Below are 16141 nucleotides of genomic sequence, written 5' to 3' on the forward strand. Positions count from 1 at the left end.
TCTTTGTTTTTGTTTTCTTGTGTTGCTTTCTATATGTTTCTGTTTTTTCAAGTACTTTTTGCTTCATGTTCTTGGTGAGCTCATGATTTAATAGAACTCCTTTGTTCATCCTTACTTCGTTTGGGAACTTTTGTTTCATTTAGCTTGGTTCTCTTCATTCATTTAAATTGGGAGCTTAACATTTTTCTTGATGGATTTTATTGGCAGAGATTTTGTTTTGGTGTCTAGTGGTACTGCTGAGTATACTTTGACAAAAGAAGATGTTGGACGACGTTTAGCTTTTGTATATGTACCTATGAATTTTGAGGGTATGCTTATTGATTATTTGTGAAAACATTTTTGGTTGCTATGAAGCTTGATAAGAGATTGTGGTGTGAATTTATATTTGGCGCTTATTTTCCAGGACAGGAAGGGGAATCTGTATCTGTTGTGTCTGAGACGATAAAGCAAGGTATGTATATTTTTGTGTCAAATTTTCCAGGACAGGAATAGTTCATGCATTTTGATATTGAGATTCCATGTTGTATTGCTGTCTCCTGAATCGGTCAATTTAGCATTTTCCCCATTGGGTTTTCTCATCACCCTTAGATTAAGTTTACAAATCTTTGGAAGCATATGTAATTTATTGAATTTGATCAACATTCTTTAATGTTTATAATTTCGACTACAAGTGAAACTTGAAGGCTTGGTGTAGGTAGGCCAACTACATAACTGATTGAGCGCCTTGCCTTTATTAAGGGTGTTGGTACATACGTTTTCTTTCATATCGCTAGAATCTTGTTTTTTTTTTGTTTGGGTGAGAATTGTTCTTGTGGCTCACAACTTGATTAGATAATGGCTGTTTTGACTGATAGTCCTTTCCGAAATGGAATTTGTTAATGATGTATTTTATACTGATCCTTTATCAAGGTTATTACATAAAGCACACTAACAAAAGGTGACAGATTTGAAATTTTTGGGCTTGCTTTGTACTGAAAATTATTAAAATGTGTAATTTTACTAATTAGGATTATGTGGTATCTTTGTTAAAAGCAGTTTTTATTTAAATTTAATTTTTTTTTTATATTTTGAATTAGATTTTTGTTTTTGGGATTTGTCCTTTTAGAAGTCAGAAAGCTTTCATGAAAGTTTCTTTTTCTTAGTTATTATTTTCTCTCGACTCTCTCTTTTTAATCTTTTCTGAAATATTAGTAAAGGAAGAGAAGATACAAGGAAAAGTGGGAGATCATTTAATATAAAATAAAAAGGTAAGACAATAGGAAGCCTATTAGAGGTCAGCTCTCGACAACAAAATTCTTACAACGTAAATCACCCAACAAAAATGATACTTGAGATACTAAAAGCAGGAGGTTCTCCAAATTTTAAATAAGGCATTCAAAGGCAAAAGACAATAGGAATTGAGACAAAAGACAATGAACAAAGTGATAATTTATGGCTATATTTTTGTCTAATAAACTAGGATAAAGAGAAAGAGATAAAGAGAGGGAGTCAAAGAATAGAGTTAGATTTTTTTTTTTTTTTTTTCGGTTTTTTGGTTTTTGTGATAGGAAGATAGGTATAAATGTCTTAATAAAAGAATCTAATGAAAAATAGGGCACAACTATTTACACAAGATGTATGCAATAGAAAAAAGGGGTGAACCAACCAAATTCTTCACTTGGCTATTCAACACCCACAATATCAAGACAAATGGAAAGGTGGGATTAGCTTAACTTGATCACCCATTTGGACCTAAGAATTGGGCCATAGAGGTGGTGGTACAATAATGAATGAGGAGAAAGCTAAAGGGAGAAAAGAGTAAGAAACTAATTGAGAAAGCCCTTTTTTAGGCCCTCTTCAGCACTCCCTCTGAATTCAATTTTGAACCCAAAATTTATGAAATCCCCCAATGAAAAAAAGGATAATCTCTCTATTGCAAAGATCCAAGAAGAAATTGACTGAGAAAAAGAGAATGGGAACTGTTGAAAGAGAGAGAGAGAAAACCTTAATTCTCATTCATATGATTAACTTCTTACAATAGAGAAATATATATACAAGGCTAGGTTGAACTAACTACCATATATGTGACCTATATTAAGAAAGGAAAGAAAGATTGTACACTATAAATACATTATATTCAACAGAAACCATCACTGTTGACATTGATTGAGAAGGATCCTTAAGAAAACCTAGACAAACTCAATTCCCTTTCAATTATGTCAAGTTGGCAATTTTAACCTTTTTTACTCAAGCATGTGTCCCACCTAGAAAGGGCCTTTCAAATAGAAAAAAATTTCTATTGGCTTTCTCCAAAAAGCCAGTGTGCATAATGCCTTAACTACTTGATTAAGGCGATAACTTCACTTTGTTTTACCTTGGTTTTAAGGTAACTAGGTGTGATGACTTGAACCTGGAGGCCAAGATGCCACCTTCAATTTACATGTGAAGCCTAAAGGCTTGACATGAGAGTGACCGGACAAGTTGGAGTAATTAGCAATATGCTAATCATAGAACTTGTTTGAAGTAGTAATTAAGCTAACAAAAAGTCATAAAGAGAAATCATCTTTCCATGCAAAAATTTATGAATCAAATTATGATTAATCTCTCAAAATGTAGTAGTGAAATAAACCACTAACATAAAAAAAAAAATCCAATTAAACTTGTCTTATAGCTAAAGAAAGAAATAAACTTCTCGAACCCTTCCTACCCACGCCCACGTCACTCCTTACTAGAATATCATGGGTACTTGAAAAATTTAATCAAAGAAGTGAGGTTGAAAGGCCACTAAGGGGTAGAGATCGAGTACATTTATTTTTTGAAAATGAAATAGTAAATGTTCGTAATATGAATCCAATCATGCAAAATAAACTTGTACTACATGTGCTATTTTCACACCAATCTCAAATTGAATTTTTCAATAAACATAAAATATATATTAAAAATTTCTACTAGTTAACATAAGTGCCCATCATAGTGAGACTTATAGAAGTGGTTAATCTCATATGTTTCTTACATGTTGATGGATGGAACTAGAACAAATCCAATAGTATACCATAGGTTAGTAACTACCCTATGGACTTTGTTCTTAGATCATCATTACCCCCACCAAGGGTTATAATGGTCAATATCTTTTCCCTTGTTGAAGGCTAGATAACTAAAATGTACATGCAAAGCAAAATATAGCCAATTAAAAAATGATTGTACATGTTCCTTCTCTTTACTTTGGCTAGATAACTAGAGAGTTTGTTCGTTTTTACTTTGTATTTTCTTGTTTTCGTATTCTTGTTGTTTAGTTTTCTTTGGTGGAAGGATTTCTCATCCTTCTCTTGTACTTCTTTTTTCTTTTAATATATTCCTTCGTCGTTTCCTATAAAAAAAAATGATTGTACATGTTGGTGGATGGAACTAGAGCCAATCCAATAGTATAGCATGGGTTAGCAATTACCCTATTGACTTTGTTCTTAGATCATCATTACCTCGACCAAGGGTTATTAAGGTCAATATCTTTTCCCTTGTTGATTAGGGTTAGATAACTAGAATGCAAATGCAAAGAAAAATATAGCCAATTCAAAAATAATTCCTAATTTTGATAATTCAAGCTTATCTAAACATTTTTTCTTTCAGAATTTACAAAAGAATATACTTGATCATTTATAACAAAAAAACATATTTTCATAGAATCCCTTTATTTGAGTTCGATAATCCCAAAAGAACAAAGTTGCAGAATTTTCCCTTGAATCACTTGAGAGATTTAATGGAATCCTTCAAACTAAAGTTCCAATAATTATTATACTTATTTATTTATCATTTAACCTACTGCCAAAAATAAACTAAAGTTCTAATAATTATTATACTTATTTATTTATCATTTAACCTAATGTGAAAATCAAATTTCCATTACTTAGGCTGACTTGACTTTGTTTTCCTAATGAATTACTCAAGTTTCTTTCCTAAGGAATTCAGGTTGGTGCATGTATATCAGATATGTCCAACTTGCCTAACATCTAATAAAATACATGACCTTTTTGTCCTTTAATAAAAATAGTTGCAAGTTGATTATTAGTTTTCATAGATGGTGTATAGATTTGACGGACTTGATCTTCTCCTTAATAAATCTTTGATTGACCTCAATATCCATAGTTCTATTAAGATGAATTGGATTATGAGATATGTTGATTGCTACTTTGCTGTCACAAGATAAACTTGTGGGTAGCTTAGCTTTTATTTCTAGTTCTTTGAGAAGAACCTTCATGTAAAAGTTGATGAATTCCCTGGGCCATTTCTATAAACTTGGTTATTGGACTTGACCTTGATACTAGTGGTTGTTTCTTTTTGCCAAGTTACAATATCTCCTCTAGGAAAGGTACGATATTCTGCAGTAGATCTTTTGTCAATTATAGAACACGCTCAATCTGCATTAATGAAGGCCTCAACTTCCACACAACCATCTTTCTTGTACTTCTTTTTGGGTCTATCCAATTTTCTAATAGAAGGAGATTCTGCTATTGGTATATCATAAGCGAACAAGAAAACCCCGAAAGTTTGATGGGCGGTTGCACCAAATTATTGATATTTTGTCAGAGTTAGGATGTTTCTTCACTTGAGCTCCTTGGTTAGGCAATCATGTGGTACATGCGTTGAGCAAAACATGAAGCTAGACAAATTGTTTCTTTTGTAAGGGATTTTATATCTATGATTTTGTATAGAAGATTGTATATTTCTAAGGAGTATTGTGCACTATTTTAATGCAATGAAATCATTGTTTTTATTTTATTTTATTTTATTTAAAGAATCCTTCTTGAGAGATGCTGTTCAGAACCCCAAAACTTTGTTTGTAGCCTCTTGATGGCAAGATGTGGGTGAATGCATATATTGGGTTATAACACTAAGTGCATAAACAATATTTGGTCTGGTGAGGGACAAACATATCAATCACCCCATAATTCTTTGAAATAAACTTGAATTTGTGAAAAGGCTTACACATGCATCACGTCATTGATGATTCACCTCAGTTGGTATGTCTACTGGTTTATATTATAGCATCCTAGGTTTATTCAACAAATCTAACACATTATCTTTGATAAGCACAGATTTCTTTATTTGATTGAGTTATCTCAATTCTAAGGAGATGCCTTAGGTTATTCAAGTCTTCGACTGCAAACTTTCTTCCTAGGTATTCTTTCAATAAGGAAATCTGAAATGCATCATTCTTGGTTAACACTGTAATCAACATACATGATCAGAACCATATGTTTAAGCTTGACAAAGAAGTGTGATCTTCCAGCCTTGGTGCACCAATATAAGTCAAAACTTCAACAAACCTATTAACCCATGTTCTTGGAGATCATTTCAGACCTTATAAAAAGCTTTCTTCAAATGACACACTTTCCTTCTCTTCCTGAAGTTTTGAATTATGGAGGTTGTATCATATGTACATCTTCGTCTAAATCTCTGTGTAAGAATACATTTTTACATCTCAGAGCATCATCTTGCACTCATTCTACACCATTCACACAAGGAAGAACTCTTGCAAAACTTTCTTCTTAAATGATTCTTTGAAGTTGCTATTTTGCTCAAGATGCATTTAGTGGTGCATAAGTTATAGTTTGCATGAACTAGTTCATGTAGAAGCTCAAATATATTCCTTTTTTTTTCCTTGTGTTTAAATTCCATTGTTTGTTTGTTTTGTCTTTGTTTTTGGTTCATAGTTGTTGTCTGTTGGTGTTCCATTTTCTAATTGAATAATGATGTGTTTCCTGTTGTTCTCATACGTATGTTCTGTTCTAATTCCAGCACCTCCAAAAGTAACAAATGTGAAGATAATTGGCGATGTAAGGGAGAATAATAAGGTTACTGTAACTGGTGTTGTCACTGGAGGATCAGAGGGATCTAGCAGAGTTCAATGGTTTAAAACACACTCTTCAGTATTGGATGGTGAGAATGGTCTTGAAGCAGTTAGTACTTCTAAAATTGCAAAGGTGGGATATGTTTAACTCGTCTAGGGTTGATTGGGTTGTAGTCATGCTTCAAACATGTCATTTGTCTTTCATGCTTGTATATTGCTGTACTCTTTGTTGAGCATTTACCTTTCTTCAGGCATTTCGCATACCTTTAGGGGCTGTGGGTTATTACATTGTTGCCAAGTTTACTCCTATGGCTGCAGATGGTGAATCTGGTGAACCTGCATATGTTATTTCTGAGAAAGCAGTTGAAAGTATGTACATCTTTTTCATTTTCCTCGTTGAATAGGATTGAATTTTGATTGAGAAGGAAAGCATCATGAATTTTGTGATTTTTTGTTTGATTATATAAGCTTGTGTTGTTATTCTCAAAAAATGGGTTTTTGTCATGAATTCTTTACATTGCATATGGCATTTAACTTAGTTAAGTTAGAGTACTAAGTTTCTCATACAGGCTAAAAATTAAACCATTGAAACTGGATGCCAACATTACAGTTAGGTGGTCACGTCGCAGCCGCCGCCGCCCCCCCCCCCCCCCCCCCCCGCCCCCCGGAAAATTGTATTCGCATGCATAATGTTACATGAGAGATAAGCATTTGTATTCACATGCATGGTGTTACATGAGAGATAAGCATGCCTATGTTTGATACTGGCCAGAATTTAATTTGGCACTAAACAAGCTGAGAATTTGTCTTCGCATGCATGATGTTACAGTTTAGATTGGTACAATGTGTAAACATAAGCAAGTTCTATGTTAGATTTACTTAATGATGTGCTAACAAAAAATATGAAGTTGCTCATTTTTGAGAAAAAAGAACATGAAAAAGTAAAGTTAGGAATGTCATCCAAGAAACTGTGGTGTGTTGGAGTATGAGGTGTGTTAGCATAATAAGTACTTCATTCTTATGGGAAATTTCCATCTAACTAAATGAAAATATCATTTAAGAAACAGAAGTGTTCATATCATAACTTAGCTTTGCTCTTAAGGTGGGACTCATGCGGTAAAGGGTTGAGATTGGATTGTGTAAGGTTTCATGTTCAAGTGCCAACAGGGGCGAAAAGGATGGAAAGAAAAATCATAATTTTTTTTTGTCCATGCTTTTTGTTCCTTGACAATTGCCTGTTACTTAACTTTGTTCTGCTCTTTTTTATATTTTATTTAAATGTTTGTGCTATTTGCCCTTCAAATATAGATTGAATAAATTTCAATTGTCTGTTCCTTTTGTGATTCTTTATTCTGTACAAGTAGTTTTTATCATTCTTCATTCTTCAAACTGCCTTAATAGTGTATATATTACTAAAATGTAATTAACTTTTTTGCAGCTCTTCCCCCAAGCCTTAATTTCTTGTCTATTACTGGTGACTACATTGAAGATGGGATACTAACAGCATCATATGGCTACATAGGGGGTCATGAAGGAAAAAGTATATACAATTGGTATCTTCATGAGGTATATATTTTAATTTAATTTATTCCTGTACAGTGCAAAAATTTATGTATGGTCAAGAGCCTAAATTTGTCAACTTACATGGTCATTTGCTCTCAATTCTTGTCTCCATTACAAAAGGGGAAAGAAACAGAATTTATGTTATGCTTGATGGAACCTGGATGCTTTAGTCAACTTTCCTACCCTCTTCTGCATTTGAGTAATAATGTTGTTCACTCTCACTTTTATAGCCATGTATTTTGTGTTTCAAAAAGGTAACATGTTAGAAGCAACTTTAGTTTAGAATTCCTTCCATGTGAACCAATTTGCTTCGGACCAGCCTTGAAAAGATTTATTTTATTAGTGTAAGTACAAGCTGTTCAAAAGGTCCAAGTAAAATTGGTAAAAATGCCAGTGTTTTTATAGAAAAAGTGGCCATCTATGAGGCTTCACTTGGAAGCAAAGCTGCAGGCTTTATCTATGAGGCAAGCCATAACGCACTTTTCAATGTACAATTACTTACCCTGGAGCGCAAGGAATCAACTGATGGGTATTCATTTTTGTAAAATACTTTTTTCTGTTGTGCATGCTTAGAGTGGTTAGATTGAGATTAGAGCAAATTCAAAGGGACTTTCTTTGGGGTGGGGAAGGGGGCTTTGGAGCGGAAGACTCATCTTGAAAAGTGGGCAGTTATTTGAAAGCCTTTCTATGCTTGATAGGGCCCTCTTGTGTAGATGGAGCTGGCGCTTCATGGAAGAAAGGAGGTTCTTTGGAAGCAAGTTATTAGTAAGAAGTTTGGGGTAGAAGAGGGTGGAATACCTGTGAAGTGAGGGAGGGGTTTGGAGTGGGGATATGGAAGGAGATTAGGAAGGAAGGTTCTTTGTTGAGCAACAATATTGTGTTTTCTGTGGGAAATGGTAGAAGAGTCAGATTTTGGAAGGATAAATGGTGCGGTGATGAGGCTTTGTGTGTTTCTTTCTCATCTTTGTATGGCTTGGCAGTTTCAAAAGTGGTGCGGGTGGCGGAGGTTTGAGACTCTTTGGTTGGGTGGGGGGAGGTTGGAATCCTTGTTTCTCTAGGCCTTTCAATGATTAGGATGTGGACTTGGTGGAGTCGTCCCTCTTGACAATTCAAGGGAAGAGGGTAAGTGCAGATTTGGAGGATAGGGTATTATGGAAAAAGACTAAAGATGAGATTTTTTCTGTTAAGTCCCTTTATGGTGCATTGGAGCCTGGAAATGCAGTTCTGTTTCCGTGGAGAATCATTTGGTGCCCTTGTGTTCCTTCCACAGTGGGCTTTTTTTCTTGGGAATCCTTGTAGGGTAAAGTCTTAATGTTGGATCAACTAAAGAGGAGGGGGTGGTCCCTAGAGAATAGATGTTTCCTTTGTCTTGCCATAGAAGTGTCTATTAATCACAGTTTAATCCATTGCACTAAGACTAGGGTTTTGTTTGTTTTGGTGTGACATGGGTCCTTTGTGGGCAAAAAGTGTAAAAAAGTTTGTATATTGGCTTATTTTCCTTCCATTCTTGGTTAGAGAGACTCTCTTTCTATTTTTTATTTATAACATTTTCCTGTGCTTTTACCTATCAAAAACAGAAAAAAAGACGCAACCTATGTATACAAGAAATATTCATTGTTTCATTTCCTAAAACAAAAAATAAAGCACATGGTTAACAGTTGTAATTTTTTTTTTTTTTTAATTTGGTGAGCATCAGAAATTCATTGTTCTAAGAGGCTTTTTAAATGCTTATAACATGCCTTTTGTGAAATGCATGCATTACAATTGCTACTGTAGTCATTGATTTGGATTTTTATGCCTCTGTTGATGTTATTCACACTTCATTTGTATGTTTTAATGACTTACATGCTATGTCTACTTTATGACTTTTTGTGTGGTTAACAACTTTTTATCAACATTCTCTTATGTCATCTTTATCAGATATTGGTATCTTTTGATTGCCCAGACAATTTTTTTCTCTCTTTTTATTTTTTATTTTTTTATTATTATGTTTCTTTATTTGATTCTGCTCTGTTTGATTTAGTATTTATATGGTGAATTTTCTTGCAATTTAATTTGCAAGAAAATGATTGTCATGTTTTTTCTACTAACTTTTTGTTTCTGCTTGTTTCTTAAATATCAATGCCATTATAGAAATGAAATACCTATTTTTGGTCTGTCTTTGTTTCCCTATATACATTTTCAGTAAGCCACCCCTAATGTCAACTTTCATAACTTCTTTCCAGTGATAACTGCAACCCTTGTGGTTTCCCTGTCTTCATCCTCTTAGGGTAAATCTGACATTTTTTTGCATGCATAAATCTTTTGCTCCCCTCTCTTAAAAATTAAAATTATAAGGCTTATGCCTCATACTTTGAGTCTGCATGTTTTGTGGGGATCAAACTAGGTTGGAGTTTTTGTTTTATTTATTATGTTGCCTTTAAAAACACTAGGCACATATGTGCTTTAGGCCCAAAAGCTTTTGATTTGATCTATGTTACATGGACATTTGATAGTATGTAAACCACCCTTTTTTATCATGGACTAGGGTTTGGATATGGGTGTCCTACACGAGTATTGGTCAAATATGCATATTAAAAGTTTAGTCAACAAATAAAAAGAAGAATAAATTGTTAGTTTATCTTTATTGGCCATAGGCTCACATGTTGGGCACTCTATCTTAGCTATTGATTCTATTTGACCTAGGGTATAGAATGAGAGGAAATGGAAAGTTAGCTTACGTGGTTGTGTCCCTGTGTCCTAAGGTATGGGGATTGAACAAATATAACACTCAGATATGCACAAATATAAAATACTTGTTACCGACTACATGTAACCCTTTGATCCGTTTGTATATTCCTGGTGTCTGCAGGTTGAAAGTGACTTTGGTACTTTAATACCAGAGGTTTCAGGGTTTCTACAGTATCGCATCTCCAAAGATGCAATTGGTAAATTTGTTTCCTTCCAGTGTACCCCAGTGCGTGATGATGGGATTGTTGGTGAGCCAAGAACTTGCTTGGGACAAGAACGAGTTCGTCCTGGTGATTACATTTCTTTGACCTTGAGGATTAGATTTACTAATATTGAAATATATTTAAGATTCTTTTTGTGTTCCTCATGCATGTTGTGTGATAGCTTTGACCAGAATGATTTTTGAGGGAAAAAATAAATGTGGTACAAATTTCAGAATGCAAGGGAAGTTAAAATGTACTTTTACATAAATTACAGGATAACCTTTAGTCTTCTGTAAAACTATGGTTTAAAATGTTTATTTCTTAATATGAATTCGGTCTCAACATATTATTTTCTGTTGTGGGAGGTTGCGCTATTGTTGGACACACCTGTTGTAGAACTTTCCAGTCAAATCTTAAGACCATTCCCACCTGTACTATGGTCTATATGATTTAGGTAGTAGTTGTTTTACATTATGTGTTGTTTTACGTTTTAAGTGCTACATGGTCAGGAAGCCCAAGATTGCTCTCTCTACAAATTGTTGGAACTGCGGTTGAAGGAACTTCACTTAGTGTGGACAAAAAATACTGGGGTGGCGAAGAGGGAAATTCAGTTTTTCGTTGGTTTCGGGTAATTTTTAGTAATTTTGTGGATTATTAAAATTTCTCTATTATATATATCTAGCAAAGCCATGATCTTGACTGATTTTAATTTGTATGTAACCTTACCTAGTACCTGTATCAGAGCTTTAGTTATTTCCATAGTTGGCATATTAAAGCATCAATCTGATAAAAAAAATATTAAGCATGAAACGATATAATGTTTCTAAGTTCTCTTTTTCTTTCTTTTTTCTTTTGTTTGCAGATGAGTTCAGATGGCACACAGATTGAAGTTAATGATGCCAGTACTGCATCATACAAACTATCAGTTGATGACATTGGGTTCTTTGTTTCAGTTTCATGTGAGCCTGTCAGAAGGGATTGGGCACGTGGACCCATTGTTCTTTCTGAACAAATTGGTCCAATAATAGCTGGTATACATCTGATTTCTTGGTGCAACCTTTTAATGAATTTTATACTCAAGAGGAATGGCAACAGTCTTTCTAGTCAAGGAACCTTCTTATGTCTTACCCATTTATTGGGTTAGACTGTTGACATGTAACATGGATAGCTTCAAAATTATTGAGTCCCATCTCGGAACAGAAAGAGAAACATGGCAGTGTACCCCCTTGCTCTCACAAAGATCTGCTTACTCAATGGTGTGATACATGCACATTCACGTGACACTTTGCAAGTTACTATCAATGCTAAATATGTTATTTGCCCCACCAAACACAAAGCCCTTCTTACCCATGATGCGAGGCACTCACATACATGTGGCACATCATTTGTTACTTATCAGAGTAAATATTTCTTTAGCTTGATGGGCCCTTGTTCCCTTTTCCTCTCATCTGATGCCTTTTTTCTTGCCCCAATGTGGATTTGGGATAAATTATCCATGTTTTAAACTGGTTTCCAATGTGGTTGGTCTTCACAAAATCTGCCGTGCTTCCATCCCTACATTTAAGAATTGTGGGTTTTAATTTCCTTCTTCCTTTGTGTGTATCATGGTTTGGGTTGATCAGCAGTGCTCTCTTTGTATTATTCTGTTAAACTCATGATGGTGCTTATGGATATTAACTATCCTTTTAGAGAGTGAAAAGTTTTAAACAGAATTATGATATATTTCTCTTAATATAAATGCAGGCCCACCAACTTGTCCATCTCTCGAATTTCTTGGATCTATGATGGAAGGACAAAGCTTGAGCTTTGTTGCATCTTATAGTGGAGGGTAAGATTTTTGGTGAACCTCCTCCATACATGTTTGATTGTATGTTGAACTCCAAAGCTTTTTATGGCTATAGCTGAAAGCCTGAAATTGAAGGTATTGTTTATGATTCAGGGAGAAAGGAAATTGTTTCCATGAATGGTTTAGGTTGAAGAGTAATGGTTCCAAGGAGAAACTAAAAGCAGATGGTGAGTTTTATTGGGTTATGGTGAAATTTTTTAAGTTATGCAGTAGGGATGATAAGATGTTGAGTTGTTATCTTAGCAGAGTTTCTGAATTTGACCATCGAGGATGTGGGAAAAGTTATTGAACTTGTTTACACTCCAGTCCGGAACGATGGAATAAGAGGGAATCCTAGGAGTGTAATATCTGAAGTGATTGCTCCTGGTAAGTAGCTCTTTTATCCTGCCACATCCAGCATACGTCTTCACATTGAACAGCTGATCATTACGTTTGGACTTTGTGGTATCTGATTGCCGAATGGTGCTACACTTATCCTATTATATTCTCTGAATTGCTTGGTGCTTCCACTTCATGACTAAGTGGCTTGCATTTAGCCTTTGACTGCATGAATGCATTAACAAGTCGGGTGGTGTTTTGGAACAAATTAGCTGGGGTCACTTTTTGATTATATCTGTAGGCCATTGCCTATCAAAAAAATATCTGTACGCCATTAGGACTACAGAGATGAGCCATAATGTTTTATTTTCCAACTTATGTTAAATTATGACTATCACTGTAATTTATAGAAAATGAATTATTTAGGTTGCGTTAGAAAGAAGTATATCTTTAAGATGGATCTGGCAGGTTCCACTGTCCTAATGATCCCTTAAGAATTATACTTTATTTACAATATATTTATGATTCTGATAAAAAAACAATATATTCATGATTTTCGAAAAGAACTTGGACTTAAGAAATAAGCCTTTTATGCTTGGAAAAGTTATGAAGAATAGTGTTTCCTTCTCCACCATGGAAATGTTCCATAAAAAATAAAACACCAATACATCTCTCAAGCCTTACCAAGGGGTATCATCTCATATCAGCTTCCTGATTAGCGGATCTAAGCTTCCAAGCAATGGAAGGGACAATACTCCTTAAAAAGTAAGGGATCCTGCTTATACAATCCCTTGACCTTAAGGTGTTTAGTACCTAAAAAACCTGTGTTCCAGTAGGGTAACACCTAGAGAGGGGTGAACGAGCGCATTTTGAAGATTATAGTATAGACATTGAAAAATTGAACCCAATTAAACCTGCGAGAGGGTTTTAAACCTTTTTAATTCAATTGAACCCCCTGGTAGATTAAAGATGATCAGAGAAAAAAACAAATCACACACACGAGACAAAAATTTTTACGTGAAAAACCTTCACTCTAATTGTGGAGATAAAAAACCATGGGGTTATGGTCTTTGGCACCAAGTTATTGCAAGTATTTATGAGACACTTCTTAATGGATGGGATGCCAACATGGTAGTTAGATGGTTGTATAGATGTCCTTGGAAGGCTATTGCTTAAGTTTTTTAGGATTTTTTTCCCATACATCCATCTTGTGGTGGAGAATGGGGAGAGAATCTGATTTTGGGAAGATCTTTTGTGGGGTGACCAACCTTTGTGTTTGTAGTTCCTAGGTTTCTATAGAGTTATCTTAGTGAAAAACCAAACTGTCTCAGTTGTTCTTGGTAATTCCTTTCTGTTCTCTTGGAATTTTAATTTTTGTCCTAATCTCATTGATATAGAAATTGAACTTCTTGAAAGACTCATGTCTTCCCTTAATTTAGTGCACTTGTCTCCTTTTGCTGTAGATTCATAAGCCTGGTCTTTATCCTCCTCGGGCTTATACACAGTTAATTTTTTTTTCTTGGCTATGTCCAATTACTCAAATCTTATCCCATTCCTTCCGGCCAATTTTTTTTTTTTTGGAAATTAAAAGCTCTCTCAAAGGTTAAGGTCTTTGTTTGGTTAGTAGCACATAGGAAGGTAAAAATGAATGACATGCTATAGTTGAGAAGACCTTATAAAATTCTTAGTCCTCACTGGTGCATTTTATGCAAAAGAAATGGAGAATCAATTGACCATATTTTTCTACATTGTCCATTAACTTTGGGGCTATGACGCAAGCTCTTCAGTCTAGCAAGGATGGATTGGGTTTCACCTATGAGTATTGAAGATATGATGATTATTTCTTTTAGAGGATTAGGGAGTTCAATCAAAGGCAAGACTCTTTGGCAAATTGCCTCACTTTATCGTGGATTGTGTGTCAGGAGAGAAACACTAGGATTTTTTAAGGAAAAGTGGATATTGGAAGGGATGTTGTGGGATTTACTTCACTTCTACTCCTTTTTTTGGGTCTCCTGTATTGCCTTGTTTAGAGAAGTTCCACTTAATGTTATTCAATTCAATTGACTTTTGGTTTGTGATTCAAAATTTTCTGATTGGTGGGGAATGCCTTTGTGTATAGTTTTTGCATAGGGGGATATCTGTATTACTTTGATCAGGTTCTATATTGCTTTGATCAGGAATTGTATTGCTTTGATTAGGATTTGTATTTCGAGGGAAGGACCTCTCATCCTTCTCTTGTTCTTTTATTATCATCAATAAATTTTTGTTTTTGATAAAAAAAAAAAAATCATGGGGTCTAAGACCTCAGATAAAACATCCACTATTTGAGATCAAGATACAAAAATTTACCTAATTGCTTACCCAAAGACTTACTCTATAGTACCTATATCATGATCCACATCCGCGACGCACCACTTCAACTACTCTAGTGGATTCGCCTTCGCTTGAACGGACTTAACCATCACTTGAGCACCTCAGACGCTCGAGCACTTATTTAAGCTCTTGAGTGGTGGCTTCAATGCTTGAGCACTTTGGCTAGTGCTTGGGTGCTCTTGTTTTACCAAAAATGATTTTATAATGCTTTCGTTTAAAAAATAATTATCCAATCCAATCCTTACCTTTTTTAAATATGAACTTGTGTTTAACAAATCTTTTTAGAGTTATCTGTCACAATCTAGTTGAATGAACAAGAACCTCAAATCTTCAATTACTAGTCACTATCTAAAAAGGTTCCTATGCCAGAATGAAAAAGATTCGAAATTGCCAACAAAAAAATTGAAAACATAATGCCTTAATAGTACCCATGTTGTTGTGATGTTAATTTATCTTTTCCATGTGTAAATTACTAAATGTTCTAGATTAAGCCTCTTTTGGCTCTTCCAAAAAGGCTAGCAAGTTTTCTTTAATGGCCATCCCAATTCTTTGTGCTAAGAGCTTGCTGCCTTCTAACAAAGTTAAAGTAGGAAGGATTCTTTTGATTCATCTCTTTCTTCTGAATACGGAAGCAAATAATATCCATTTTTGTTAAGAGCTTGTTGACATCTATGAATGTTGATGACACTATTTTTCTTGTTTAATTTAGAATATGGGACTCTAATCTCAATCTTATTTTTGGAGTATTTGATCTGGTCTTAAGCCTTAAGGTTAACATTGGTAAACTTTGTTTGGTTTAAAATGCATCAAGGTGTCACAATTTGCCACAAGCATATGGGTATTTTATCCTTCTTTGTAACTCAACTTTGACCATAGGCAAATTTATTGAACTATAATGGTCATCAGGTACCAGTTGCTTCAACATATAATTTTCACTAATAAGGGCATGCAATCCACACAAAACAACCAGCAATTATTATTGCACAATAACAGATGAATGTTTTTGTTATGGGAATTGGCTAGAGGCTAGAAGCATAATCCTTTTTTGTGGTTCCATTCTGGTTATGTTGTAGGGAATTGGATTAAGGAGAACAGGAGGAGTATAAGTTAAAAAGAAATTGATCAGAGAGATGTGATAGAATCTATTCTTGGCTTTGCTTTAATTCTTTGTCACCAAAGAGTTTACAGTAATTCCTATATGCATTGGTGGTTTCTTTGTCCATTATAGTGTGAAAGGAAAATCTCCCTTCATTTGACTCCCCCTTCTTGTTCTTTATATCAAAA

At 34.5% G+C, this 16141-nt stretch overlaps 1 protein-coding gene across 4 annotated transcripts in view; it reads left to right on the forward strand.

Moving 5' to 3' along the window:
• The window catches only part of LOC117923915 (187-kDa microtubule-associated protein AIR9), a 77358-nt gene that overhangs the window by 33863 nt on the left and 27354 nt on the right, over positions 1-16141 (forward strand). For 3 of the 4 annotated variants that reach the window (XM_034842404.1, XM_034842401.1, XM_034842402.1), the window contains 11 exons: positions 208-308; positions 404-451; positions 5773-5957; positions 6076-6193; positions 7263-7390; positions 10239-10407; positions 10830-10948; positions 11183-11351; positions 12064-12148; positions 12260-12333; positions 12410-12532. In XM_034842404.1, coding sequence (XP_034698295.1) covers positions 208-308; positions 404-451; positions 5773-5957; positions 6076-6193; positions 7263-7390; positions 10239-10407; positions 10830-10948; positions 11183-11351; positions 12064-12148; positions 12260-12333; positions 12410-12532 — 1319 coding nt within the window. The remainder of the gene's footprint in view (positions 1-207; positions 309-403; positions 452-5772; positions 5958-6075; positions 6194-7262; positions 7391-10238; positions 10408-10829; positions 10949-11182; positions 11352-12063; positions 12149-12259; positions 12334-12409; positions 12533-16141) is intronic. The other variant, XM_034842403.1, reaches the window with a different exon arrangement.

Source organism: Vitis riparia, chromosome 10 (assembly GCF_004353265.1).
Source record: "Vitis riparia cultivar Riparia Gloire de Montpellier isolate 1030 chromosome 10, EGFV_Vit.rip_1.0, whole genome shotgun sequence".
Taxonomy (NCBI): domain Eukaryota; kingdom Viridiplantae; phylum Streptophyta; class Magnoliopsida; order Vitales; family Vitaceae; genus Vitis; species Vitis riparia.